Raw genomic sequence first — 27,298 nt, 5'->3', positions numbered from 1 at the left:
TGTAGGAAATGTTCATGTTGATACTAAGTTTATAAACTGGAAGAATGACAGATATTAATATTAACCTCCGAGAACATTTTTAAAACACACTAGTTCTTATTTTTATTTTGTTCAAATATATTTTTAAAGAATTTTTAGTACTCAACCATTTATGTATTCTTTTAATTCTTATAATTGAGATCTGCTTAAAGCAGGCTCCAATTTTATATAGGAAAAAATATATATGTCCATGCCAACAAAGATACCAAACTTTAAAACTGCATAACACACTTTCCTGTATTTTATTCTGTAATAAACAAATGTTGAGAAGTAGTTTCTTAATTCTATTCTTTGAGTAGTTTGAAAATTATTAAATTTGCTGGGCATGGTGACATATACCTATAATCCCAATAACTTCAGAGGTAGAGACAAGAGAATTACAAGTTCAAGGCCAGCCTCAGCAACTTATTGAGGCCCTAGGCAACATAGTGAGACCCCGTTTCAATATAAAAAATAAAAGGGCTGGGGAATATAGCTCCATGGTAAAGTGCTGTAGGGTTAAATCCCCAGTAACCCCAAAATAATAGTGTTCTATGTTAACATTGGTAATTTTTACAAATAATCTCAAAAATATTTAGATTGATGAATTAAGAGGAAAATATACTTTATTGTAATAAATAATTTTTATGAAAAACAATAAATGAGGAATTCACATACAACCTTAAAATTAGAATACGTTTCTTTATAGCAATTTCATTTAACAAATAGAATAAGCAAGTACAATTTTTAAAATGAAAGTCAAAATTAAAGCATTAAAAAATATTATGCACATATATCACAAACAGCCTGAGAGTTTTGGGGAAAGTACTAACCAGTTACTGCCAGCAGCTGTGAAACTCTCACCTCCATTTCCTCCCGATGTGACCTGTCTCTATCTTCAAATTCACGTGTCCTTCTCCGAGCCTCTTCAAAGGCCTGTTGTGCTAATGCATCCTCCTGCTGTCAGAATATATGTGAAATAACTATTTTAATTTATAATAAATTTTTAAAATTTGGGGATGTTTTATTTTTTGAAGGAAACAAAAAGTAAAGTACTTCTCAAGATATCAACACCAAAATAAATAAATAAATAAATTTTGGGGGTACTTTTAAGAGAAAAAATCAGTATAGTATATTTTCATGTTTTGTAATACATGCTGGAAATAGTAGTCATGTTTAATTGTATTCAAACAATTGAAAACCCCTTCCCTTTTTTTCCCTTCATTTTTCTTACTCTTCAAAATGAAATTCCTGTCAATATTTAAACCATAGAAGTACAAGGAAAAAAAAAAAAGAGAGATAAATATTTCTCATTTGAAATAAAGCCCTAACTATGACACAAAAGCCAGAAATATATATATATATATATATATATATATATATATATATATATATAAAATCTGACTATAAAATGCCAGAAACTTCTAGAAAACAAAAACCAAATATATTCCTAAGGAAAATTATCAATAAAAAAATAACATATAATATAGCATCCTAATTTTTTTCCCAGTGACTAAAGATCGACGCATGAAAAAAATCCAGATATTTCAAACACATTTTGTCATAAAAAGGCACTTTATAAACCTTCTCCTTTATTCTTCTTTAGTCTCAGCTGGTAGTACCATTCATTCAATTCAACTAGGAATCTGAGCCATCTTTAATTCTTCACCCTCTTCTAGTTTCCGCAGAGACAATTAACCATCACCACTGAGTCCTACATTTTTGGAATCTTTAATTTCCTTTCTATTATTAAAAGAATTTTTTAAAAATGTTGATGGACCTTTATTTTATTCATTTATTTATTTGCAGTGCTGAGAATCGAACCTAGTGCCTCACACATACTAGGCAAGTGCTCTACCACTGAGCCACAACTCCAGCCTGAATCTCCTTTCTATTCTTACAAACATTTCCCTAGTTTGGGAAAGTAAAAGCCCTTAGCTGGATTACTGCAAAGGTATTCTAAATGATCTATTCTGTTACTCCAACCACTCACCACAGACACAAGTGCACGTTTTCTAAGGCACAACCTAACCACACAATACCTTCTAACTTAACAAACAAAATCCCTCACTGTACATACAGCACAGGATTTTCAACCTTGTAGTCATATACTTTTGAAGATGTATTAGGATTTTCAATGGTAAACTTGAAGAAACTAAAAGAACCAAAACAACATCAAAAGACATCAATATTGACTTTCCTAGAATCTTTGCAACGAGGGGTGGCCATGTATTTTGTTTCTAGTCAATGAGATCATAAGCACAAGTCACCCAATGTGGCTTCCAAGCAAGTTATTTAGGAGACATTTCACCATCCCTTCTTGGGAATTGATGTAATTCTCACAGATGCAGCAGCTACCTGTGCAAACATAATAAAGAGGATGTAGTCACTTGCTGGGCACAATAGAGAAGGAAGATGAAAATACTCTGGAGCCTCTGATAGTATAAGTGCCATACCAGACCTGGACTGAGCCCTTCTGGATACCTTACTCTACATCCTTTGTCATTGTTAGCAGGGTTTTTTGTTTTTTTTTTTTTTTTTTTAAATACTTATAATTTTCAATGACACAATGTCTACCTATTAACTTAAACAGAATTGAAGAAATGTGATCAAATTCCCATTCTTGGAACTGAGAATACAGCTCAGTGGTAGAGCACTGCCTAGCATGCAAGAAGCCCTGGGTTATATCTCCAGGACTGAATAAAAAATGTTATGATGCGGGCTGGGATTGTGGCTCAGTGGTAGAGTGCTCGTTTAGCATGCATGAGGCACTGGGTTCAATCCTCAGCACCACATAAATGTAAAATAAAGATATTGTGTCCATCTAAAAAACTAAAAAATAAATATTTAAAAAAATGTTATGATGCTCTTACTATCTTTAGGACCCAGGACAAGGTATTTTCTACTGTAAATTCATATGTAAAGTGAGCAGAGAAATATTGTACAACAATGCTTTTGTAAAGATTAGATAACACATAAGTGCCTAAGCAATTATCTGACAGCATTGTGTTAGAATTATTTTATAAACATTAATGTATGTAAAATTCACACATTTTATTAAACATTACACATACCTATTGTACGCTCAGAATGTACTATACAAGCCAGAGGTACTTGCAAAAGAATGCTGTCCCAGTTCCCTGAAGGCTTTTTATTATTTAGTTAGGCATCAACTGAACATATTTTCTGATGATCCTTCTGTTCTGTGCATTTACTTGTTCATTTTTTCATTTATTCTACAAATATTTTTTGAGCCTTTATTATGCCCAACTCACTATGCTTGGTGCTTTGGATATAATGTAAGAGAACAAGCTCTTCATGCAGCTTCTGATCCAGTGGGGCAGGTGGAAAATAAAATTAAATTAGCAATTCAATATAAAATTATCAACTGCAATTAAGTGCAGTAGAGGAAAATTAGAGGATAAAATGAGTATATAACATGATATGTGATTTGAGTCCCTAAAAAAGTTATTAGCCATTAATGTATTCTAGCAATGGTCATGGATTTTTTTTGTTGTTGTTAAAAGAATAAAAAGTATTACCAATTTTTGCAGTAAAAAAGCCAGCTAAGGAAGGATAGTAGAACGAATTGGACATCATTACCCTATGTGCACATATGATTACATGACTTGAGTAACTCTATATCATGTACAACCAGAAAATGAGAAATTTTACTCCATTTATGTATGATGTTTCAAAATGCATTCTACTGTCAAGTATAACTAATTAGAACAACAATAACAAACATACAGCTAGGAGAGATTTAGTAGCCCTCTATTTTCTAGTTCTAATCTGTTTTGGTCTGATTAGTGACAAGTGAGATGTATGGGAAGTGAACAGAATCCACATTTTAACAAATGGTAAAATCAGAAAGATAGGCAATTACCAGTGTCATCCTGATCTTGTACAAGAAACAACTCCCTTTCAAGGATAGCCCTTGCTGATAAAACTACCTGCTCCCTTATGAAGTAAACTAATGGCTATGAACAACTAACTTTATCTAGCTTCAGGTGATGCTGGGAGGGGTTTCCAGTATTCAAGTCCCCACCAGCTTCCTGTTTTAAAGCCAGTTATTCCATGATTTATACCACAACCTGCACAGAGTAGCCAGGTGGAGTAAACATAAAATAAAGCTGGGTATCTGTAAAATTCATATGGGAAGTAAAAATTCAGCCTTTCTGTTATAGAGCACATATAGAATATTCTGACCACTTTTGCTACAGTGATTTTACCTTTATTGTATTATCTAAATCTACAAATGTATTTATTTACAATTTGGTAACACCTTTCTGCAGCAAAGAACTTAAAAAATGGAATTTCACATTTAATGAAAAATTAATCACATTTGTTTCCAAGAAAGTTGATAAACCTATATATATGTGATATGCTGTGGGGGACAGAATGATATTACTTCTCAGATGAAAACCAGAAGAAATAAATCTGCTGAAGAAGCATCAGTATCTACTTTAAAGGCAACAATTTAACATATGCAGCTGCAAATGGTACATTTAATCAATCATTCTGCAGAACATAACTTCATTTAAATCAAATGACTCTTCCAAGTTAATTTTATCCACATTCTTGTACACATACAAAAAAAGCAAAGCTGTTCATATGTTGGCTTAATAGGAAAATCTTATAGCTCAAGGACACCAGTTTTGCATTAGTGTCATCTGGTGTTTGAAACAGAAAGTCTGTTAATTCCAATAATGGATTTATTTTTTCTAACCCAATCATGGGGAGAAAACAAAAATTTTTTCAAAGTTTGTGATTATGAAAGTAAAACCATTTAAAAAGTATAATAATGAAGGTGAGATTATTGGCTTCTATGTTGATAATATAAATATGAAGGTTGGTAGACCTATAGGAAAATAACATTTTCAGTGAATTAAAAAAAAACCACAAAATAGAAATTTACTAGGAACTTGTTTTGATACACATGTAATTCATCACTGCATCCAAAGAAATGAGACACTCTGCTGACATTTGTACTTTATAGTTTTAGAATTTACAAGTATCTATACACACTCATAATAAAAGTAACTGAACTACAGAAGTGTTGCAACAAAGCTGATGCTAAAGAACAAAAACAACAAAGACCTCATCATGAGCACTGGGGATGTAAACTCAGTGGTAGAGCACTTGGCATGTGCAAGGCCCTGGATTAGATCCCTGGCATTAAAAACAAAACAAACAAACAAAAAAAAACAAACTTGCATGACAGTACACATTATCTTTGGATTTTTAGAAAATTTGAGTCTTTTTTTTTTTTTTTTTTTAGCGACACATGACATTACAATGATCTTGGCAATTCATACATTTGAATCAATTGGGGTATAATTTCTCATTTTTCTGATTGTACAGATTGCAGAATCCCATTGGTCATAGAGTCACTTATATACATACAGCAATCATAATGTCTATTCTATTCTGGAAAATTTGAGTCTTTAAAGAACCACTCTGAAACCAATGTAGTTTCTACAATGGCAATGATTTTTTATTTTTTTCTTGTGGGGGGATGTGTGGAGGAATATTTACTGGTGATGTACAAAAATTTTCTGTTTTTTACATTTTTAGAGAATTGCATTATTGGAAACCAAGCATGTAAATAAAAAACATACTGACATTTATATCTACAAAATAATTAAAATTAAAATAACTAAAAATAAAATACCAAAATGCAATCATTAAACAGTTTTGAGTTTCTATACTTATATTCAGAAGCATCTTAATTTGTGAGAGAACTTTCTGACAAAGGACCTATTCAAAATATGTAAGGAACCACATTTCAGTGAGAAAATACTTTTATTGTAGAAAACAACCCAATATAAAAATAGACAAAAGGCTGGCACAATGGTAAATGCCTGTGATCCCAGCCACTTGGGAGACTAAAGCAGGAGTATCACAAGTTCATGGCCAGCCTGGGTAACTTAGCAAGATCTCCTCTCAACATAAAATAAAAAAGGGGCGGGGGCAGGGTTTGTAGCTAGTAGTAAAATGCCCCTAGGTTTAATCCCCAATACTACAACAATAACAACAAACCAAAAGAGACAAAAGACTTTTAGCCAGTACTTTACAAAGTACTGAGGCTATACAAATGAAGGATACTCAACTTTATTAAATCATCAGAGAAATGATTATTGAAACCATAAGAAGATACTAGCATACATCCATCAGAATGATTAAAATGAAAAAGACCGATATTACCAAACGCTGGTAAGGATGTAGAGCAGTAAAAGATGTGCTGGTTAGGTAACACTGGCACAAAGTTTAGAAAAAATGGCAGTTAATATTAAGGTTACCACTATGGAAATCGGTATGGAGTTTCCTCAAAAGACTAGGCATGGAACCACCGTATGACCCAGATGTTGGGTATTTATCCTAAAGAATTAAAAGTAGCAGTGCCCCTAAATTGCTAGGATTACAAGCATGCACCACTCCGCTCACTTGGTATTTATCTTGAAGAATTAAAAGTCATCATACTACAGTGATACATGCATACCCATGGTTATAGCTGCACAATTCACACCAGGCTAGTGTCCTTCAATGAATAAATGAATTAAAAAATGTGGTATATACACAATGGAGTTTTATTCAACCATAAAGAAAAATGAAATTATGTCATTTGCAGGAAAATGGAACTAGAGACCATTATGTTAAGTGAAAAAAGCCAGAATCAAAAGGCCAAGGGTTGTATGTTTTCTCTCATGTGGAAGCTAGAGAGGAAAAAGGTAAATAAAGGTATTAAGAGGGAGGATGGGGATCTCATGAAAATCAAAAGGAGATTAGTAGAGGAAAGGGACCAGGGGAGGTAGGGAGAAAGGGAAGATGTGCTGAGGAGTGATATTGGCCAAATTTATTGTTATATTGTGTGTATGTACAAATGTAACAACAAATCCCATCAGTATGCAGAACTATAGTGTACCAATTAAAAAATATGGGGAAAAAAAGAAAAATAAAGGTTGCACATATGATCTAGCAGTTCTATGCCAGGCATGTATACAATAGTAATAAATATACAGACCTCTCCAGAGGAGAGGATATTTGATAATGTAATAGCCCAAATGACCATTAACAGTAAAATTTGTAAAGTGCATGATCATACAAAGAAATACAAGGAGAATGAAAAACTACAACATACTAACACAGATTAATTTCACGAATATATTGAGGGTTAGAAAACAGTGAATATTTTATGAAGCCATCTATATAAATGGACAAAACTAATTGCTGTTAAACATGAGTATGCGGGAGGCTGAGTGAGGCAGGAGGATTGAGAGTTTAAAAATCAGGCTTACCAACTTAGCAAGGCCCTAAACAACTCAGCGAGACCATTTCTAAATAAAAAATTAAGAGAGCTGGGGATGTGGCTCAATGGTGGTTAAGTGCCCTTGGGTTCAATCCATGGTACAAAGGGGAAAAAAAAAAAAAAAAGTGAGTACTGTTATGTACTCTGTGCACACGCAAGGAGGTGTGGTTTTAATTAACTGGAATGGAACAGGAGGTTGCACTGCAGTCACTTTCATGTTTGTTTATTTTTAAAGAAATATATAATTTTTTTTGGTTGTAGATGGACACAATACTTTATTTATCTTTATGTGGTGCTAAGGATCAAATCCAGTGCCTCAGGTGTTAGGCAAGCACTCTATCACTGAGCTATAACCCCATCCCTGTATTTGTCTTTTTTTTTGTTTGTTTGTTAATATACAGAAATATAACTGATTGTGTACTGACGTTGTATTATATCCAATACCTTGTAACATCCATATTAATTTTTCTAATGGTTTACAGATTGTTTTGGATATACTAGGTACATGTATATTTTGCAAATAAAGATAAAAGCTTTAAGTCTTCCTCTTCAATTCTCATATCTATTCTTTTTGGGAAGAACCTTTTCATACAGCACTTTTTTTTTTTTGGTACCAGGGATTGAACTCAGGGGCACTTGACCAATTGAGCCACATCCCTAGCACTTTTTAAATATTTTATTCAGAGACAGGGTCTCACTGAGTTGCTTTGCACTGTGCTTTTGCTGAAGCTGGCCTCAAATGTGCAATCTCCTGCCTCAGACCCCAAATTGCTAGGATTACAAGCATGTACCACTATGCTAAGCTTGTTGTCAATTTTTTATACAGCTCAGGGAATAGCCAAAGATGTCAAGGGTCCAAATTATTAATTAAAACATTATAGGCACCTTTATTTTAAAAAATGAAGTAAGACATTAAGTTGACATGGTGACATGTGCTTATAATCTCAACTACTTAGGAGGTAGGAGGCAGGAAGATTGCAAGTTTGAAGCCTGCCTCAGCAAAGTAGTGAGACCCTGTTTCAAAACAATAAATAAAAGGGACTGGGTGTAGACAGCTCAGTAGTGGAGCACTGGGCTAGCATGTATGAGACCCTCAAAAATTTTAAAAATATTTATTCTTATAGACTAATTAACATAAAGATAAATTTTTCATTTTGCTATAATGTACAAAGATAAGTTAATTTTTTAAGAAAAACTTGCTTCTGAAAATAGTTTTGCGTAGAATTTTCTTTTTTTGCGGTACTGGGGATTAAACCTAAGGCCCCACACATGCTAGGTAAACTCTTTCTTCCTGTGAGCTACATCTCTAGCCCTTTTAGTTTTACTTTGATATAGAATCTCACTAAGTTGACCAGGCTGGCCTTGAGCTTATGACCCTTCTGTCTCAGATTTCCAAGTAGCTGGGACTTCAGGAATGTACCACCATGCCCAACCATTACTTTTCTAAGACTAGTAGCAATAAAATATTTTGTGGGTCAAAATGTTATATGATTTTAGTTATTTTAAATGACATCTTTTATTTTCAGGAATGTATCAGAAATGACAAGTGATCACTCTTTTAATTCTACATCAAATTACAGTTATCCCTTGGTATCCATACAAAATAAGTGCATGCAATATCCTTAGCTAAAATGAAATTGGGAGTCAGGGATGTAGCTAAGTGGGGAATGCTTGCCTAGCATGCACCAAGCCCTGGGTTTAAAGTCCAGCACCACAAAGCAAAATAAAACAAATAAAAAAAGTAGTATTTGAATATAACCTATATGCATCCTCCTGTATTCTTTAAAACATTTCTAAATTGCTAATCATACCTAATATAATTGTTTAGGGAAGAATCACAAGAAAAATATATCTAATGCAAATAATTTTTAAAAATATATATTTTTGATCCAGTTGGTTGAATGGATGGGTGTAGAACCCCGGGATGTGGAGGGCCAAATGAATACTATATCATTACTGATGTAACACCAACCAAGAATTGAGGTGAATTTTCAAACAACTTTTTGGTCAATTTAGAAAAGTTACTTCTGTCTGTGGATCAGCAGAGATAAACAAAAATTGTGTTGGGACACAGAAGTGGGGCTACTGGCCAGGTTTACTCCCTGTTCTAGCATAAACATATCCAATGACCGAAGGCTGAAATTCATTCCTTTCAAAATAACATATTAATATAAGAGACAGATTAGGATCCCTTAATAGTGAAAACTGTAAGTATAAAATTCTCAAGTGCAAATTAACAAAAATCAAGAATCTTCATTTAGAAACTATTGTATGCCAGGTATTATGGTAGGCTACCAATAATTTTGTGGGTAGCATTTCCCCTGTTTTATGAAAGAGAACTCTGAGGCCTGGAAAATATCATTTTCCTGAAAGAACTGGGACTCCTACCACTGTGGAAATCAGGGTAGCAGGGATTCTTTCTTAAGAATTTAAACTTTGAATATTTTTTTACAAGGAAGGTTTCATTTTTTGATCTCTTGGATTAGAAATTCTCACATTTCCATAAATGGAGAATACGGGAAGAGAGAACAAAGAAATAATGAAACTTGTTTTTTTTTCTTGTCAATATCATTTCAACTCTACTAACAAATTTAATACCAAAAAATTAAGTGACATTAACATCTGGTAATGTGCTTTACCTTTTCTTCCAGCATTCTGCACATGCCATCTTACTACTCTTTAGCCTCCAGAACAATAAAACATTTAAATAACAACAACAACAACAAAAATAGGCCAGTTATTTATTTTATTGTGGCTTCCTTATATGTGAGCCTTTTTTCTGGGGGGGGCCACTGGGGTTTGAACCCAGGGGCACTTTTGTCACTGAGCTACATTGTTAATATTTTCTTTTCCTTTATTTTTTATTTGTGGGTCTCAAACTTGCAATCTTCCCTTCTCAGCTGTCAGAGCTGCTGGGATTACTGGTGCATGCCACCACATCCACATGATTCTATTTTATAATTTAGACCTCTTTATTGATTTTATATATTTGGAAAGTCACCATAATCAGAATTTTATCTTTTAAAAAAAATTCATTTATTTTTTATGCTAGGGATCAAACCCAGGAGCATTCTACCTCTGGCCTGTATTTCCTGCCATTTTTATTTTATTTTGAGGCAGAGTCTCATTAAATTACCATATTGGTTTCAAATTAAGTAGCTGGGATTACAGGCATGTGCTCAGAAATTTTAATCTTTAAAGCAAAGAATTAAAAAAAAAAAAGAATTTTCCTTTAGTTCTTTGAACTAAATAACTACTTTGAAATTCACGCCTCTAAGAACCAATATTTTGGAACCCCTTGAAGGTTTCTATTGCATTCTTCTTTTTCTTTTTTTTCAGGCTTATTTGTGTATTTCATGATTTTTTGGTTGAAAACTGAAATTTTAGATAACATGGTGTAGCAACTCTGAATTCTGATCCTGCTTCTAGCTTGTTGTTGGCTCTTTTTGTTTGTTCACTGACTCGAATTGAATAATCCTATAGTCTGCTTTGCCTAGCAGTGTGTAGCCACTGATGCCACTGCTCAGTTTTTTGTTTTGTGTGATCTTTTTAAGTCTTGTTTTCTGGAAGGCTACCTACTGGTCAGCATAGCTTAGCTGTCAGCCAGTTATAGGTCAGAGGTTTTGCTTAAATTATCTAAGCCAATAGGCTTCTGTTCTTTGCCATAAGATCTATGTGAGGTTTGGGGAAATGCTAAATTTAGTGAGTTTACCAGTTTACTATGTGTTTTGCCAGGGTCTAGCAGCTTACAAAGGCCCCTTTGTCTTCTCTCTAAAGCAGGTATAGCTTGGCACACACATGTAAATTTCCAGTCCACAAAAGTGTGATCTTAGTAGGGCTACTCTAGCTATATATGTCCCTGGATTTCCCTGATAAAGTTCTGGCTGGTTGGCCTTCTTATTGCTTCTTAAAACAATAACTGCCAGATTGCTAATAAGTCATCTATTGTTTTCAACAATATCCTGGACATGGATCTTCTCCAAGATCTGGTCTATGTTCTCTCTGACCATATAAATTAATCTGCCCTACTAGGATTTTATTTCCTTCCTTTTTTTCCCTTCCTCCCTCCCTACAACAGAGCTACCAGTCCTTGTGGCTTACCCTGCTATGCAGGATAGAACCTGAGGGACCTCAGAGGTGGGAAAGGGATGGCAGCAGCTCCTGACTACAATGTCACAGACTGTCACTGATCTCATTAAAAGTTAGGAGCTCTGTTTGAAAAAAAAGGTCTCTCAATTCGTGTTTTTTGGTTAATTTCCAAAGACAAATAAATTTTTTTCTTTTCTTTCTCTTTGCAGTTCTGGGGAATGAACTCAGGCAAGCTACTACTGAGCTACATATCAGCTCTTTTTATTGTTTTATTTTGAGACAGGGGACTAAGTTGCTAAGTCTAGCCTCACACTTGTGATTCTCCTGCCTCAGCCTCCAGAGTTGTGAGGATTACAGGGATGTACCACCATGTCTGGCTGGTTTTTAAACCAGTCTATTTCGGGGAGAAGATTAGCCAAATTCCTACTCAGGCATTCCAAAAGTGCTGATTCCACTTTTTTTTCTTCTTTCTAGTACTAGGATTGACCAGGGCCTTGTGTACATTCTACCATTGAGCTACATCCCCATCCCTTTTTTATTTATTTTGAGACAGGGTCCCCTGAAGTTTCTGAGGCTAGTCTCAAATCTATGACGTTCCTGCTTCAATCTCTGGAGTTGTGGGGATTATAGGAGTGCACCACTACACCTAGTCTGTTTCTACATTTTATTTTGAATGATTTTATCCCCCTTATAATGTTCTAAGGTTCACTAACAAATACTAAATAGAACCATTTACTGAACTTTTAAGTTCCCACCAAGCAGACAGGACTAATCCAATGAAAGTCTGGAACCACTGAAAAAAACACTTTACCCAAATTGAGACCAGATGTGGGCTTCAACATTTTCAGAATTCCTCAATATTATTAGAATGTATTATTTTCTTGATTTACTTTTTATTATTGTCTAGATTTTATGTTTTTTTTTTTTTTGTACCAGGGATTAAACCCAGGGGTGCTTAACCACTGAGCCACATCCCCATTTTCATTTTTCATTTGAGATTTTGAGATATGGGCTTACTAAATTCCTTAGGGCCTCACTAAGTTGCTGAGGCTGGCTCTGAATTTGCAATGCTCCTGCCTCAGCTTCCACAGCGGCTGGGATCATAGGCATGCACTAACGCACCTGGCTCTATATTTACTTTTAAAGATTAGGTAAAATAGGTCCCTAGACAAGAGCAAGATTAGGGGCTAAATAAAAGATGAATGTTCAGAAAGGCCTGACGTCACCCTACCTGGGCTCGCTCCTCATCAAACTCCAGGCATCCCATACCATCCAGTCTCTGAAGATCAATCCAGCCTTTCCAGATAACACAGACTCCATTCAGAATCATGGGAGCCTTCAAATACACCTAAGACATAGAAAAGAAGAATGAAAACCACTAAAAAACTATCAGATGTGTGAACATTAAAAGTTTAAGCTTATTTATAACAATCCATAGTTTTCTTTAAAAAATACACACACCACAGTCTCTGACATATTCTATAAATTAATCTGCCCTACTAGGATTTTATTTCCTTCCTTTTCCCCCTTCCTCCCTCTCTACCTACTTCTTCCTTTTCCTTTTCTTTCCCCTTTCTTCCTTTCATAGTGCTGGGGATCAAACTCAATGATAGGCAAGTGCTCTACCATTAAGTTATATCCTCAGACATAGGATTTTATTTCTAGTCACAATTTTCCAGATTATTTTAAAAAGAAAATTATATAGGATTTGTAAAAACTGTTTGTAATAAGGTGATGCTTGAAGAATGTTTCTTTACTCTTCCAGTTAAGGCTAGGACACCAGATTCTTTGTCCTGATGTTCTTCTGATTTTGCATAGAAAGATATAAAGAGGGAAAACAACTGGAACTCACTATCCTCTGATTAGAGCATGTACTGCTTCCTTCAACTTCAATACCTGTAGCCAGGCACGGTTCAACTCTTCATATTTCCTTTAGTTTTATAAGTTACTGCACAGCTTCCTGATAATTAATCCTGTTTTTCTCTTGCAAGGTATTATCTCTTCAAAGGAATTTAATTTAAACTGTTTAACAATCATTAAAATACACCAGGAAATGTATTAGGTCACAGCTGTGAACTAATGTAAAATCAATAATTTTCCCAGAAATCAATAAATTAACCCAAAATCTAGTTATTTCAACTCACTGTTAAAATTATTATGCACTATCCATCAATAAATTAAAACATAATAAAAACTTAAGAATAAAAAACCAAACATTCTGAATTCTCAATAAGTGGGAATACTGTGATAAACATTAAACTTTATCAGAAAACTCCTATATCCTTAAGCTTTGGAATTAATTGAAGTTTTAAAGTTTTAAGCTTTCTTCTTCAAAAAATAACCAAGTTCTTCACCATTCCTAGAGTAAAACTCACTTTAAGACTTCCAAATTCATATTATTTTCAATCACCAAATTAACTTTCATACTGACTCATTCCTGTCAGGCATGGTGGTACCCCACCTATAGTCTCAGCTACTTGGGAGACTAAACCAAGGAAAATCACTTAAGCTTAGAAATTGGAGACCAGTCTAGCCAACAGAAAAAGACCTCATATCAAAAAAAAAAAAAAAAAAAAAAAGGGTAATTAGGATGGTGCTAATGCTACCTTGAAGTGAATATTTTACTATGATACAGATACAGATAAGAACTTTAAGAGAATTATTACACTTCCTACAATCTCCTCTACCCTAACAATACACTTTAACAGTTATTTTTTTAAAAACATCATTTTAGATCCTCACTACCTTATTTAATATGGGCTTCTGAATGAAAATTAGCATAGATTTTAATCATTTACTGCCTTGCTAAGATATTTTAAATGCAGAAGAAGCAGTACCTAAATGATACTCAAAACTCCAGGTAATCAAATACATCTTTAGAAACAAAGTTTTTTTATTACCTATGGATAAGTTCACTTATCCAAATGTACTTTCTCTGGATAATTTCAGTGCTCTGCAAGCTACTATGAGTACAGAAAATTGGTAAGACAGTTTCTCATTTTGGGGGGAAAAAAAGGTTGGAAGCATAATTTTGTTCTTTACTTAATTCAGCAGGGTTTTTGTTCTGTTTTGTTTTGGTACTAGGGATTGAACCCAGGGGTACTTAACCAATGAACCACATCCCAGCCCTTTTTATGTTTTTTTAGAGACAGGGTCTCACTGAGTTGCTTACTGCCTAAACTAAGCTGCTGAGGCTGGCTCTGAACTCACGATCTTCCTGCCTCAGTCTCCTGAGTCACTGAGATTACTTAGCAGTTTTCTTCACAAAGATTCTTGCATCCTTCTTGTTTTGAAAGATGCTCAATAAGAACTGACTTCCAATAATTACAAATATGCTAGAAAATTTGTTCCTGGGACATCTGTAATATAAAATCTATAGGACTCCTACTACATATACATTTATGTCACTTCCCTACACTGCTAAACACAACCATTTTTGTTAAGGGTTTCAAGAAACCATGATGAACCAATTTCAACTTGCAATAGGAAAAAAACCTCATCAAACCTAAGGTTCCATTTCTCCTCTCAATTGGATGAAGGGAAATAGTCTACAGTTAAGAGCTGAAACCGTTTAACCACATATTTCCTTCTTGTTCTGATAAGTGTTCATGCCCTTCCACACTGTGAATTTAAAACTCCATCTATGTGCATCTAGTCATATGAGTAACTATGCTGACTGACCTATGTTTAATACCTCACAAAATTATCCTACTATTCTTCACATCAATATAACTCAACTCACCACATCTGAAATGAAGATTTCCTCCTACCCTTAAATGGCACATAGTGGAGAGTAGAACATCTCACCTATAAGTGAGCACCTATTTTAAAGTTTTATACGAATCATGAAAAGAATTCATCTAATAGCTAAGTCATCTTTAATACCACTTTAATCAAGATTTTATATTCTTCAAAAATGGTTTACATCTTTCAGAACTCAAAATGCCATAATCTCTTAGCTTATTCATATTAATTTTCACAAACATATTTTCCTTATAAAAATACTAAATTTTTTAAAAACCCATTTATTACTTCTTTATAAATGTTCTCTCATGACAAAGAAAACCACTGATTTGTTTTGAGAAATTCCTAAATGGCTTTAGAAAATGCCTACATTTCTTAATAAAACTAGTTTCTAAAATCCTAATTAAAAAGAACATTTAGATGTTCCTGGTGATTTATTTAGATGTTCATATTCAAATAAATACAGTCTTATATGTAAATCTTCAAAGTAAATGGTGCTTTTATACATTCATGAATACCAAGCCTCAAAGTATGAAGAACATATAATTCTGACTCTTAATAGTTTGATATTTTGTAACATAATTCAATAATGTTATTTAAACACAAAGACATTTTACACTTAAAATGATGATGACTTATTTCATTCAAAACTTCAGAAAAAAATATTAAATATGACCCATGAATTAAACCCATTATTCTAGAACAATTAAATATTTTTTCCTACAAAATGGATTTTATAAAGCTATTTTAAAATGGGTAAATAGATGCAGCTAATCTCAAGAAAATAACAAAATAGCTTATCTTTCCAAAAGTTAAATATCACAGAATGTGTGTGAGATTTCACAGGTTAAAACTAATTATAGCTTCACATTGTGTATTTTTTTTAAGAAAAGGTAAATGTTAAACAAAATTAATACATTCAAGATCTAAATTATCAGTTTTGTGATATTCTACCTAAATTATATATGCTATCATTTGATTTTCATATTTTGTATCTTCAAATTCCCTATCACTCAAGCAGTACAGGGTCATCAAAAACATGTTTGTACCATCAACTCTAGTACTGATATAATGAAACACTTGGTTAAAAAAAGGAAACAAGTATTAATGCTTACTATCATAAAGAAACCTTAAAAACATCATATTAAGTTCAAGAGGCCAGGAAAAGGACACATTTTATGAAATGTCCAGAACAGGCAGATACAGAGACAGAAAGGAAATTAGTGGTTGCTAGGGGCTGAGGAGAGAGGGGAGCTAGGAATGACTGCTAATGTGTATGAGAATTCTTTTGTGGGTGATGAAAATATTCTGGAATTAGTTATGATAGCTGCACATCTCTGAATATACTAAAAACCACTGAGCTGTATACTTTTAGACTGAACCTTATGGTATGTGGATATCTCAATGAAGTTGTCATAATAAATGTTTGTAACAATTTTTATCTGTTATGTAAGTGACATATGAGATATCAAAAGGAGATTCCAAGTAGGCAGTAGCATATGGGATTTTAGCACTTTGAGAAATCTCAGATGATATTACAAATCTAGCAGCCACCAACAATATTGTATATTTGAAACTGAAGAGAAGGAAGAAGAGATTCCCCCAGGAGTAAATGGGGGAAAAAAAAAAAAAAGAGAAGGACCCAGAAAGAACCTGCAGAGAAGTCCAACTTTTTGATGTTAGGTAGAAAAAAAGAACCCTGTAGATGGAGCTATGAACAGACAGGGGGGTTAAAAGAAAACAGGTCAGGAGCCCAGTGGCTAAAGGTTAAGTTATAGATCCCCAAGTAAAAAACTTCCCCTTTGTTGGCTGAATCAGATATCTTAAGTATGTTACAGGATCTTGGATCACTCAACTTCTCTCAAAATTCTGTGTAAAAATGTATGTTGAGTCTACGTACATTTTTCTAAGGAAGACTACTGGTTTCATTATTCTTATACAGGTGTGCAAAGCAAAAATAATCCAATCATTATAGTAAAAACTCCATTCTTTCCCTCCCCTCATAGACAAACACAAAGATCTTTCTAGTACAGGGCTTGATGGATGATAAATAACCTTAATTTAGTAAATGGAACAAACTCACCTTCCACTCTTATACACAAACCTCAGGGACTGAACCCAGGGGACACCTGATCACTAACTTACACCACCAGCCTTTTAATTTTTTTTTTTATTTTGAAGCAGGGTCTTGCTAAATTGCCCAACCTAGCCTCAAACTTATAATTTTCCTGCCTCAACCTCCCAAGCAGTGGGCTACAGCCTCCAAACTTTTTTTTTAAAGATTTTTTTTACAACACCTTTATTCTTTTTATTTATTTTTATGTGGTGTTAAGGATCAAACTCAAGTCTCACACATACTAGGCAAGCACTCTACTACTGAGCTACAGCCTCAGCCCATCCAAACTATTTTAAGAGCTAACAATTAGTAACCCTGTTTTGAAAAGGAAGGGTATGAGAAAAACTACTCAACTTCTCATTTATTCACCCAACAGTTCCTTCTTTGAAATCTTGTTCAAAGAATATCTAAATATGGAATAAGTAGTGGCAACCTCAACTGTCTTTTCCTCTACAAATATATATTTATAGAAAAGAACAGGATTTCTGGCTTCTAGGTAGCTGATCTGAGAGAATCAGAAGGTACAAAGAGATGGCAGAAAGAGTTCCTATTGAGTGATTCAAAAGAACATAATTTAAAGGTAATTAATACAGAATAACTGTAGATCTGGAAACAAGACCCTCATACACATTAGTATTGAATCACAAAATCAATATGCACAGAAACCAACAGTCAAAGCTATTGACAAAAGCAAGAAGAAAAGATTTCACTTTCAAAAAATCCCTTTCAATTGGAAAGGATATTTCACTTCTCTGTAATAAACTGTTAAGAGTTTAAACACTTTCAACTCTAGTCTGTAAATTGAGAAACTGGGAAAACACTAAGAAGGAATAATCATTACCCCTTAGGTTCTCAATAAACATTTATATATTTGAAGAGCAGAAAACAGGTAGGATTTAGAATTTTTTCCTTGTATCTTCACTATAATAATTTCTCTTTGAAAAAATCTACCTATTCAACAACTATCTACTCCTGTCAACTACATGAAGGGTATGCTTACAGGGCAGTGGGGAATATGATATCACCCACCCAGTACCACCATAGCACTGATCATTAACTTTAAAAAGCTTTTAACGAGGAAGAACTGAATATATTAAAAAAAGAACTGTAAGAATTAAATTGAATTCACCTATTAAATTTTAGTAGGACTCACTTAACTCTTAAGGTTATGGAAAAAACAACTGATAGGAAAATTTTAAAAAGCTGAATTTAGTAGCCTTGCCACCTCTTTTTAAGACTACCTTACAGGTATATGCCTGTAATCCCAGCAACTCTGGAGGCTGAGTAGGAGGATCACAAGTTCCAGGCCAGTTAAAACTCTGTCTCAAAATAAATAAATAAATAGGACTGGGAAGTAGATTAAAGGTAGAGAGAATGCCCCTGGGTTCAATCCTTAGCACCACAAAAATAAACAAACAGCCAAAAGTTATTCAGAAGTGTTCACAATAATAATCAAGCATATTAAATTCAAACAAGATAACTATATTTAAACACATATAAAAATAAATTGAAAAACATTTTAATAATGTCTATTGGGAGGCAAAGCAGGTTATATTACATTGCCAGATAAAATGTAAACTGACTAATGATTCTTGGAAGACATTTTGGGGGAATGAGTGTGCATAGTTTTCCAATCCAGCAACGCCATGTCTATAAATGCCTCTTAAAACTTAATCAAAGATGTACACAAAATATTTGTTATAAAGAAAGATGTTCACTTTCTCCCCCTTTCATTAGTGCATTTTAGCTGTACATAATGATGGGATTTGTTGTAACATAATTCATGCCTGAAGGCAGCTTATCTAATATACATATTTTCTAAATTGGGCACATCTTGCGCTTATGAACCCTAGACATTACTTCAACACTACATTTGGGGCCACCACTTTATTTTTTTAAAAAATTTTTAGATGTTGATAGATCTATATTTTATTCATTTATTTATATGTGGTACTGAGAATTGAACCTAGTACCTCACACTTGCTAGGCAAGTAAGTGCTCTACTACTGAGCCCCAGCCCAGCCTCAGGGCCACCACTTTAAATAGCAAAATCACCAACAAAAAACACAAAATATGAAAAACATGGCACTAAGTAAACCTCAAAAAGAATACTTTTACACCATGAGAGCTGCTACAAAAAGGCAGAGCATTGTCTTTGTGTGACTTCAACTGGGAATATGCTTAGAAAGCGACATTTTTTGCCACTCTCCATGGGTCCACAAATGGCCAGATTACCTATCTGTGAATTCACATCTACTCACTAAAATTTCTTTACAACTCCAAAATCAATACTTCCAAAGTGATTAACTAACATTCCAAAAATACGTAATTATTTTTTAAAGGAATATCATCATTAAGTTTAACACAAGAGCATGGAAAGAGTGGAAACAAAATAAACTTTGCAATCAGAAAAACTTGGGTTTAAATTCCAGCTCTATCAAGAGTGTCTTGATAGATACTTGTCTCTATCAAGTATCAAGTGTGACAAACTTCTTATCTTTTATTTTCCTCCTGGGACCCAGGGATTCAACCCAGTCGTGCTCACCCTTTTTATTTTTTATTTTGAGACAGGGCCTCACTTGTTGCTTAGGGCCTTACTAAGTTGCTGAGGCTGACTTCAAACTTGCGATCTTCCTGCTTCAGCCTCCCTAGACACAGAGCTTATAGGCATGCACCACCATGCCCAGATAGTTACTTTTGCTTATAAGCCTCAGATTCCTTACATTTAAATCAGGGCTTAAGAATACCTTCTTCACAAGTGAAGGCAAAAATTAAATCAATGTACAAAAAACTTATGAAACAGAGAAACAATGATTACTTGCACATACATTGCCACCAACGCTTTAATAGAATTTTTTTCAAAGGTAAAGATGTAATTTTTTCCCCAGACGATGAATAGTTGTTGCTACCCACAAACAATGAATCATCAGACAAGCAGTAATACAGGGATGACATATGCACCCAGGAAAACAAGATCTTCCACAGAAGAAGTTATGTACCCTAATGTTTAGTTGTAATCATTTCTGTAGACTATTTAACAGATTCCTTTAGAAGATACTTGGTTTTGACTCATCTGCCTTTAGCCACATGCTTCTCCCTGTTCATAAACGCACAGTCACCTACATGGCTGCCAGATAATTACTGAATGCAGTCATTCAATCTCACTTATCTCTAAATCATAATTAGATTGCACTTAAGTGTAAAAATAGTTTCCTTTATAATGTTTTAATGTAACTTACCAACATACTATTTATAATTGAAACCCTAAAATGGAGAACTAGAGAATGTGTCTAAAACTTAATGTGTGTGTATACATATAAACACATATTCAGGGCTGGGGCTAGGGCTCAGTGGCAGAGCGCTTGCCTTGCACATATGAGGCACTAGGTTCAATCCTCAGCACCATGTAAAAATAAACAAAGATATTGTGTTCAAGTGTTTAACTAAAAAATTTAAAAAAAAACACACATATTCAATAAATGGATAAACAAACATGTACTCAATAAATGGATATGTTAACCAAACCAGACTTTGGTCAAGAATACATGAGATCAAGCAGGGCATGGTGCTGCATGCCTGTAATCCCAGCAGCTTAGGAGGCTGAGGCAAAAGTATTCTAAGTTCAAGGTCAGCCTCACTTTAGTGACTTAGTAAGGACCTAAACAACTTAGCAAGACCCTCTCTCAAAATAAAAAATAAAAGACTGGAAGTGTAAATTGGTATTAAAAAACAAAAGAAAGAATACATGCAAACTTTGCTGCAAATTTATAAATATGTATTAACATATATGCCTCTAATGTGCTCTCCACATATTTATTTTAATTTGGTTCCACTATATTTTTCTTTTCCTAAGTGGAAATCTGAGCCCAAATAAATTGAGACTTTTATGCTTCCGCCACAGCCTGCTTGTTTCCTATGAAGCTCTATAATAAGGGGCAAAACTTAGCAGTTTCATCTGCAGATAAAAAACAATGCATTCAATAAATAAGAACAGGATGTGGAACACAAAGAGCTTTAAGAAATTAGAAAACAAGATAATCAACAGGATCATTCCTAGAGGTCCAACATCCAAATAGTAGGTGTTCCAGAAATAGAACAAAGAAAACATAAGGAAATACCAGAAAATTTCCTTCTGGAAGGACATATGCTGCCATATTGAAAAGGACCACCAAGGAGCTGGGGTTGTGGCTCAGTGGTAGAGCGCTTGTCTGGCATGTGTGAGGCACTGGGTTTGATTCTCAGCACCGAGTATAAATAAATGAACAAAATAAAGGCCCATTTAAATAAAATAAAGGGAGGGAGGGAGGGAGGGAGGGACTACCAAATACCCACACAACAAAGGAATGTGGATCCACACTTGGTTGTATCATAGATGACTTTTAAAACAGAGACAAAGACAACTTTACAAACTTGTGAAGAGGGGAAAACTGACTAGAAACAATGACTTCAAATTCTCTCTCTCTCTCTCTCTTTTGGTACCAGGGATTGAAACCCGAGATGCTTAACTACTAAGCCACATCTTTAGCCCATTTTTATATTTTATTTAGACATGGTCTCGCTAAATTGCTTAGGGCCTTGCTAAATTGCTAAAACCAGCTTTGAACTTGTGATCCTCCTGCCTCAGCCTGCTGAACCACTGGGATTACAGGTGTGTACCTCCGCGCCTAGCTGATTTCAGATTCTCAACAGCAATAATGGAAGTATGCTAATGTAATGAGGTCATCTGAATGAAAACAATCTCCAATCTCAAACTCTAGAAGACATCAAATATTTATGGCAAAGTATACAAGTAGAATAAACATACTTCAAACAGGCAAAAAATTTCAGAAATTTTTGATTCCATGCACCGCCCCCAAGTAAGTTATTCACAAAATTACCAAGAAATAGATATGAAATTAAAAAAAAAAAGTAGGGCTAGGGATGTGGCTCAGTGGTCAGTGGCAGAGTGCTTACCTAATATGCATGAGGCCCTGGGTTCAATCCGCAGTACACAACCTCCCACACAAGCAAAAGAAGGAAACAAAAAATGGGGAGGCCCATCACAACACAGGATTAATGGAGATCCTATATCATAGCAGAGTTGTTGTTTTTTTTTTTTTTATAATTTTAATTTTTTATTTGTCTATTGATTTTTTTTTTAATTTATCTGTGGGCTGAGAATCAAACCCAGTGCCTTACACATGCTAGGCAAGTGGGCTATCACTGAGCCCCAATCCTAGCCCTAGCCCCAGCAGAGCTTTTAATGTAGAAAAAAAATCTGGATTCAAAAGACAGACTTTCTGAGGATGGTCATCACTAAGATCCTCGGAGGGCAGAATGCTCACATAAGCCTGGTAGGTCGTGGTAAACCTAGCAGAAAATACAGAGCAGCTCACTCCCTCTGACCATAATTCCTCTCTAGATATCCAGTACACTGTGAACAGTGGTTCACACTTGTGCCAGAGAGTATAAGCCATAGTTTGTTTTTCCTTTTTTTTTTTAATTTTTTTTTTTGGGGGGATGTACAAGGAATTGAACCCAGGGGTGCCTAACCACTGAGCCACATCCCCAGTCCTTTTTTATTTTGAGACAAGGTATCACTTAGTTGCTTAGGGCCTTGCTAATTGCTAAAACTGATCTTGAATTTGCAATCCTCCCGCCTCAGCTTCCCAAATTACTAGGATTAAAGCGTGTACCACCATGCTCAGCAAGTCAGTTTTCCTATAACACACTCATGATTCTGCTCACAAAACTCCCCAAAGTGGCTCTTAAAAATTTGCAGGGGTGGGGGGGTGGGGTTGTAGCTCAGTGGTAGAATACTTGCCTCACATGTGGAAGGCACTGGGCTCAATCCTCAGCACCACATTAAAAAAATAATAAAACAACAGTATTGTGTCCATCTACAACTAAACAAAAAAAAAAATATGTCAGAGAGCCTGGGAGTTTGTAATTTGGCGGTAAAATGCCTCCCAAGCATGTCTGAGGTCCTGGATTTGATCTCCAACTTCACCCTCGACACACACATACATATATACATATACATGTACATATACATATACATATATATATGTGTGTGTGTGTGTGTGTGTATGTATATACACATATATTTTTCTTCCCCATGGAAGTTGGATCTAGACTTAACCCTGAGATTCTGTTCAGTTTATCCTTTCCCAGGAGTTTCATTTGAAAGTGACATTACAATAATATTTGTAATGTCAAATTATTTACATACATAGCCATGGAATTTGTACTCTACCTAGAAACACTCCTGGTCCATTTATTAGTTGAAGAGCCATTCCTTTTGTGAGCCACCTGAGAAGATGCTTTTGCACCAATCATACCTGTACTTACACATGGTTTTAAGCTGAAAATACTTTTAGTCTAATCTGAAAATTTGCAATGATTTATATTTTTTTGTAAATTTTTTATTCCTGAAGGTATATTTAAAATGCCTACTGGCTTTCTCTCACTACATAAAAAGGTGTTAGCCTACACATCACAATCTATCGTAAGCTTGAACACTGTTGTGCTCTCAAATGTTATTTTTAGTCTGTCTCCATCTCCATGCCTCTCATATCTTTACTTTGAATTCATTTTGCTTAAAGAAGCCCCTACCCAACTCCAAAATGGCTCTCTCTCTCTCTCTCTCTTTTTTTTTTAACTCTCTCTTCCTGACACTTTTTCTCTCAGGTATAACAGCATTACCACTTTTAAGTTTATATAAGCTCTTCAGCTTTAAAAAACCTCCAAGTCCCATCTGACATTTACAACCATCCAATAGAAAGAAATATAAAAGATGAAGAAATTAAAACTGTGAGGGATTAAATAATTCACTTGCAGGTCATACAACTAGTAAGCAGTAAAAACCACATCCAGAACTCCTAACTCTCGAAATTTACCTCAACCACAGATACACTTATGAGGAGTATTTTTAGTATTTCCAAGTATGTCAGGGAATGCTAAAATAGAGCATCTCCCTAAAAAAGAGAGACTTGTTAGTCAACTTCAATGGTTAAATTCATAGCATCTAGAACAATAAATATGTATATTGAGCCCTTTACATAATTTTAAAGTATACAGACTACTCCACCCTCCATCCCCCTACCGAAAAAGATGACTTACTAGTTTGGCTACCTTTATTTCAAGATGCAAAGCAAACAATATATGTTTAGGGAAGTCCTGAAATACACTGACCTAGTATATACAACTTCAAATGAAAAGCATAAAAATTAAATTATAAAATTCTTTGTGTCTGTCTAAAAGATCACACTAAAATATCAATGGTTACTCATTCAGGTGGGAAGAATAATTTGGATCAAGATAACTTTATAAAAGGCTTTGAAGATGGTACAGTTTGTGACACTTTCTCTAATAATATACATTAGCAGTAGTATGATACACCGCAAAGAACAAAAACTAGGGTAAAAAAGACCTGGGCCTGAATCCTGGCTCTTTTTAAGAAAGGGACTTCATGATTTCTGAAAATTTAGTCTCTCCGGCCTTAGTTTCTTCAGCTGTAAAATCAAGCAAACACCAGATGTGTTTTAAAATCAAATCAAAGACTTCACTATATATAGTTCAGGTTTAATAGAATTAGTGATGAGGTAAACCAGTGCCTGGTGGTGGTTAGTACAGTAAAAACTGGCTTATAGTTGTCAAACTGGATTCACAATGGCCCAGAATTCTGCAAATGCTCTAGAATCAGATAATGGTAATGGGTGTACACTGTGATATATTAAAAACCACTCAGTTGTGTAATTGGCGAATAAAGATGGTGAATTTTATTTCAATTTTAAAAAACAGTCCAAAAAGGCTAGAGGTATAGCTCATTGATAAAGCTTACAGTTAGCATGTATAAGGCCCTAAGTTCAATACCCAGTACACAAAAGACACAAATGGGGGAGAAGGGAAAAAGGGTCCAGGAACATTCTAGATAGCAAAGGGATCCAGCTGGCATGACTAAGCAATACCCTCAAAAACTAGTTCTTCCAAAGGGTCATTATTCCAAATAATATTCTACAAATAAAGCCAGACTCTTATTAGAAATTATCATTATTTTTTTGCCAGGCGTGGTGGTGCATGCCTGTAATCCCAGCGGCTTGGAGGCTAAGACAGGAGGATTGTGGGTTCAAAGCCAGCCTTAGCAATGGCGAGGCACTAAGCAACTCAGTGAGACCCTGTATCTAATTAAAATTCAAAAAAGGGCTGGGGATGTGGCTCAGTGGTCGAGTGCCCCTGAGTTCAATCTACAGTACCAAAAAAAAAAAAAAAAAAGAAAGAAAGAAATTATCATTTTTTTTAAATAGAGAACATGAGAACACATTTTGAATATCTACAATACAGGCAAAAACATGTGTTTGAAACATCTAAATTCTCCTAATGAAAATGGAATCACATATTTCTAGATCATCATTTTATTTTAATCTGGAGTTTAATCTGCCTTTATATATGAAGTTTTAAAACACAAAAGGGCTTTTGTACTGATTGTATATGTGGGAAAAAAGCTTTTATACACAAAAATAACCTGCCAATCATTCCCAGACTCAGCCTGTTCTCAGGACACGCAGTACAGCACTGTCTCAGAGTCTTGAAAGTACAGCAATACATTAAGAAGCACATTTTAAAAAAAATTTTTTTTGGATGGACACAATACCTTTATTTTATTTGTTAATTTTTATGTGGTGCTGGGGATCGAACCCAGTGCCTCATGCATGATAGGCAAGTGCCCTACCACTGAGCCACAACCCCAGCCCGAGGCACATTTTTTTTGTTAAGTATTTTTTTAGTTGATGGTGGACTTCATTTTATTTATTATTATTGTGTCCATCTACAACTAAAAAAAAAAGTTTAAAAAAATATATAAGCCCATAGCTTATACTGGTAACATCCAATTCTAAATTTTATGATTTAGTTCTTATAAGTATTAGTATTCTTAGAACATATATTTAAGTATAGCATACTTAAAATGTTATCTTTGCTGGGCATGATGGCACCTGCCTGAAATTCCAGGTACTAAGGCAGGAGGATCTCAAGTTTGAGGCCAGACTGGGCAATTTAGACTCTCAAAAGGGCTGGAGATATAGCTCAGTGGTAGAATGCTTGTCTTGGGTTCAATTCCTAGTACCACCAAAAAAAAAAAAATAATAATAACCACCAAATTACTTATTTTAATACACAATAACTAAGTACTAGAAGACACATTTCAAATTTTAGTTGAATATAAATACTTGAACTCTAGATATGAGAAGCTAGTTGTAAAATTGTCTCAATTTCTCTTGGGGGAAAATTATATTCCAAAGCTTTATCACAGAAATATTTTATTTGGAAAGACTAGGCTATGTAGAAAAGAGAAGAAACTTGTTGAGCATGAATAAGAATTTCCCAAAACTAACATCAAGGAGTCCTGTAAACCCTGCCAAATTTTGGATAGTATATAAACAGACAATATTTATTTTGGGACAAAGAGCTTGCAGGCAAGTAAGCAAAAGGCTGCAGAAGCAGCAGAACCACTGACTGCTGGAGAAGGCCATTTAAAATAAGATTCTATTTTCATTCATTAAACCAAATGCTGTGAATTTTTTCTTTGCTATTTTAGCTAATAAAAATGAGTGCTAAAAAGATTTGTCTTTTTGTCTTAAGTATGCAAAGTTCAGAACTTGGAAAAAGGAAAAAATAAACACAACTTACCAAAAATTTAAAGAGCACTCACTCTAATGACATGATTTATAACTACTTCTCAATGTCTGATATTCATGCTGTTTGACTATAAATTAAAATCATAAACTATAAACAGAAATACACCAACCATACAAAGTTTAACCTCTTTATTTCTGAGGCCAAGGTAGTAAAACTAGCAGGATGCTCTATTTCCATAGAAAAAATGGTCGAACAGTAGCACTTTTAAAAAGTTCATTTTTTTAAACTTATGAAATATTTTTCATACCATACCCTTCAACTTTGTACTCATAAACTAGGATCACAAAAGTAAACATAAATGTTTTATTCAAAATCCCAACAAAACTCTAAGAAATACAGTTTATGTG

The 27,298-nt window shown here is 34.4% G+C and overlaps 1 protein-coding gene across 2 annotated transcripts in view; it reads right to left on the bottom strand.

Annotated features, from left to right (window-relative positions):
* The window catches only part of Cbfb (core-binding factor subunit beta), a 52,159-nt gene that overhangs the window by 12,041 nt on the left and 12,820 nt on the right, over positions 1-27,298 (bottom strand). The window contains exons 4-5 of one of the 2 annotated variants that reach the window (XM_046435228.2): positions 12,648-12,764; positions 883-978 (exon numbers count right to left, since the gene is read on the bottom strand). In XM_046435228.2, coding sequence (XP_046291184.1) covers positions 883-978; positions 12,648-12,764 — 213 coding nt within the window. Of the gene's footprint in view, positions 1-851; positions 979-12,647; positions 12,765-27,298 lie in introns of both variants that reach the window. The other variant, XM_046435229.2, reaches the window with a different exon arrangement.

This window comes from Marmota monax, unplaced genomic scaffold, assembly GCF_021218885.2.
Source record: "Marmota monax isolate L192 unplaced genomic scaffold, Marmota_monax_Labrador192_F-V1.1 WCK01_AAM20220418_F8-fsc00024, whole genome shotgun sequence".
Taxonomy (NCBI): domain Eukaryota; kingdom Metazoa; phylum Chordata; class Mammalia; order Rodentia; family Sciuridae; genus Marmota; species Marmota monax.
Note: the sequence above shows the minus strand (reverse complement) of the source record. Positions and strands in the feature narration are given on the sequence as shown.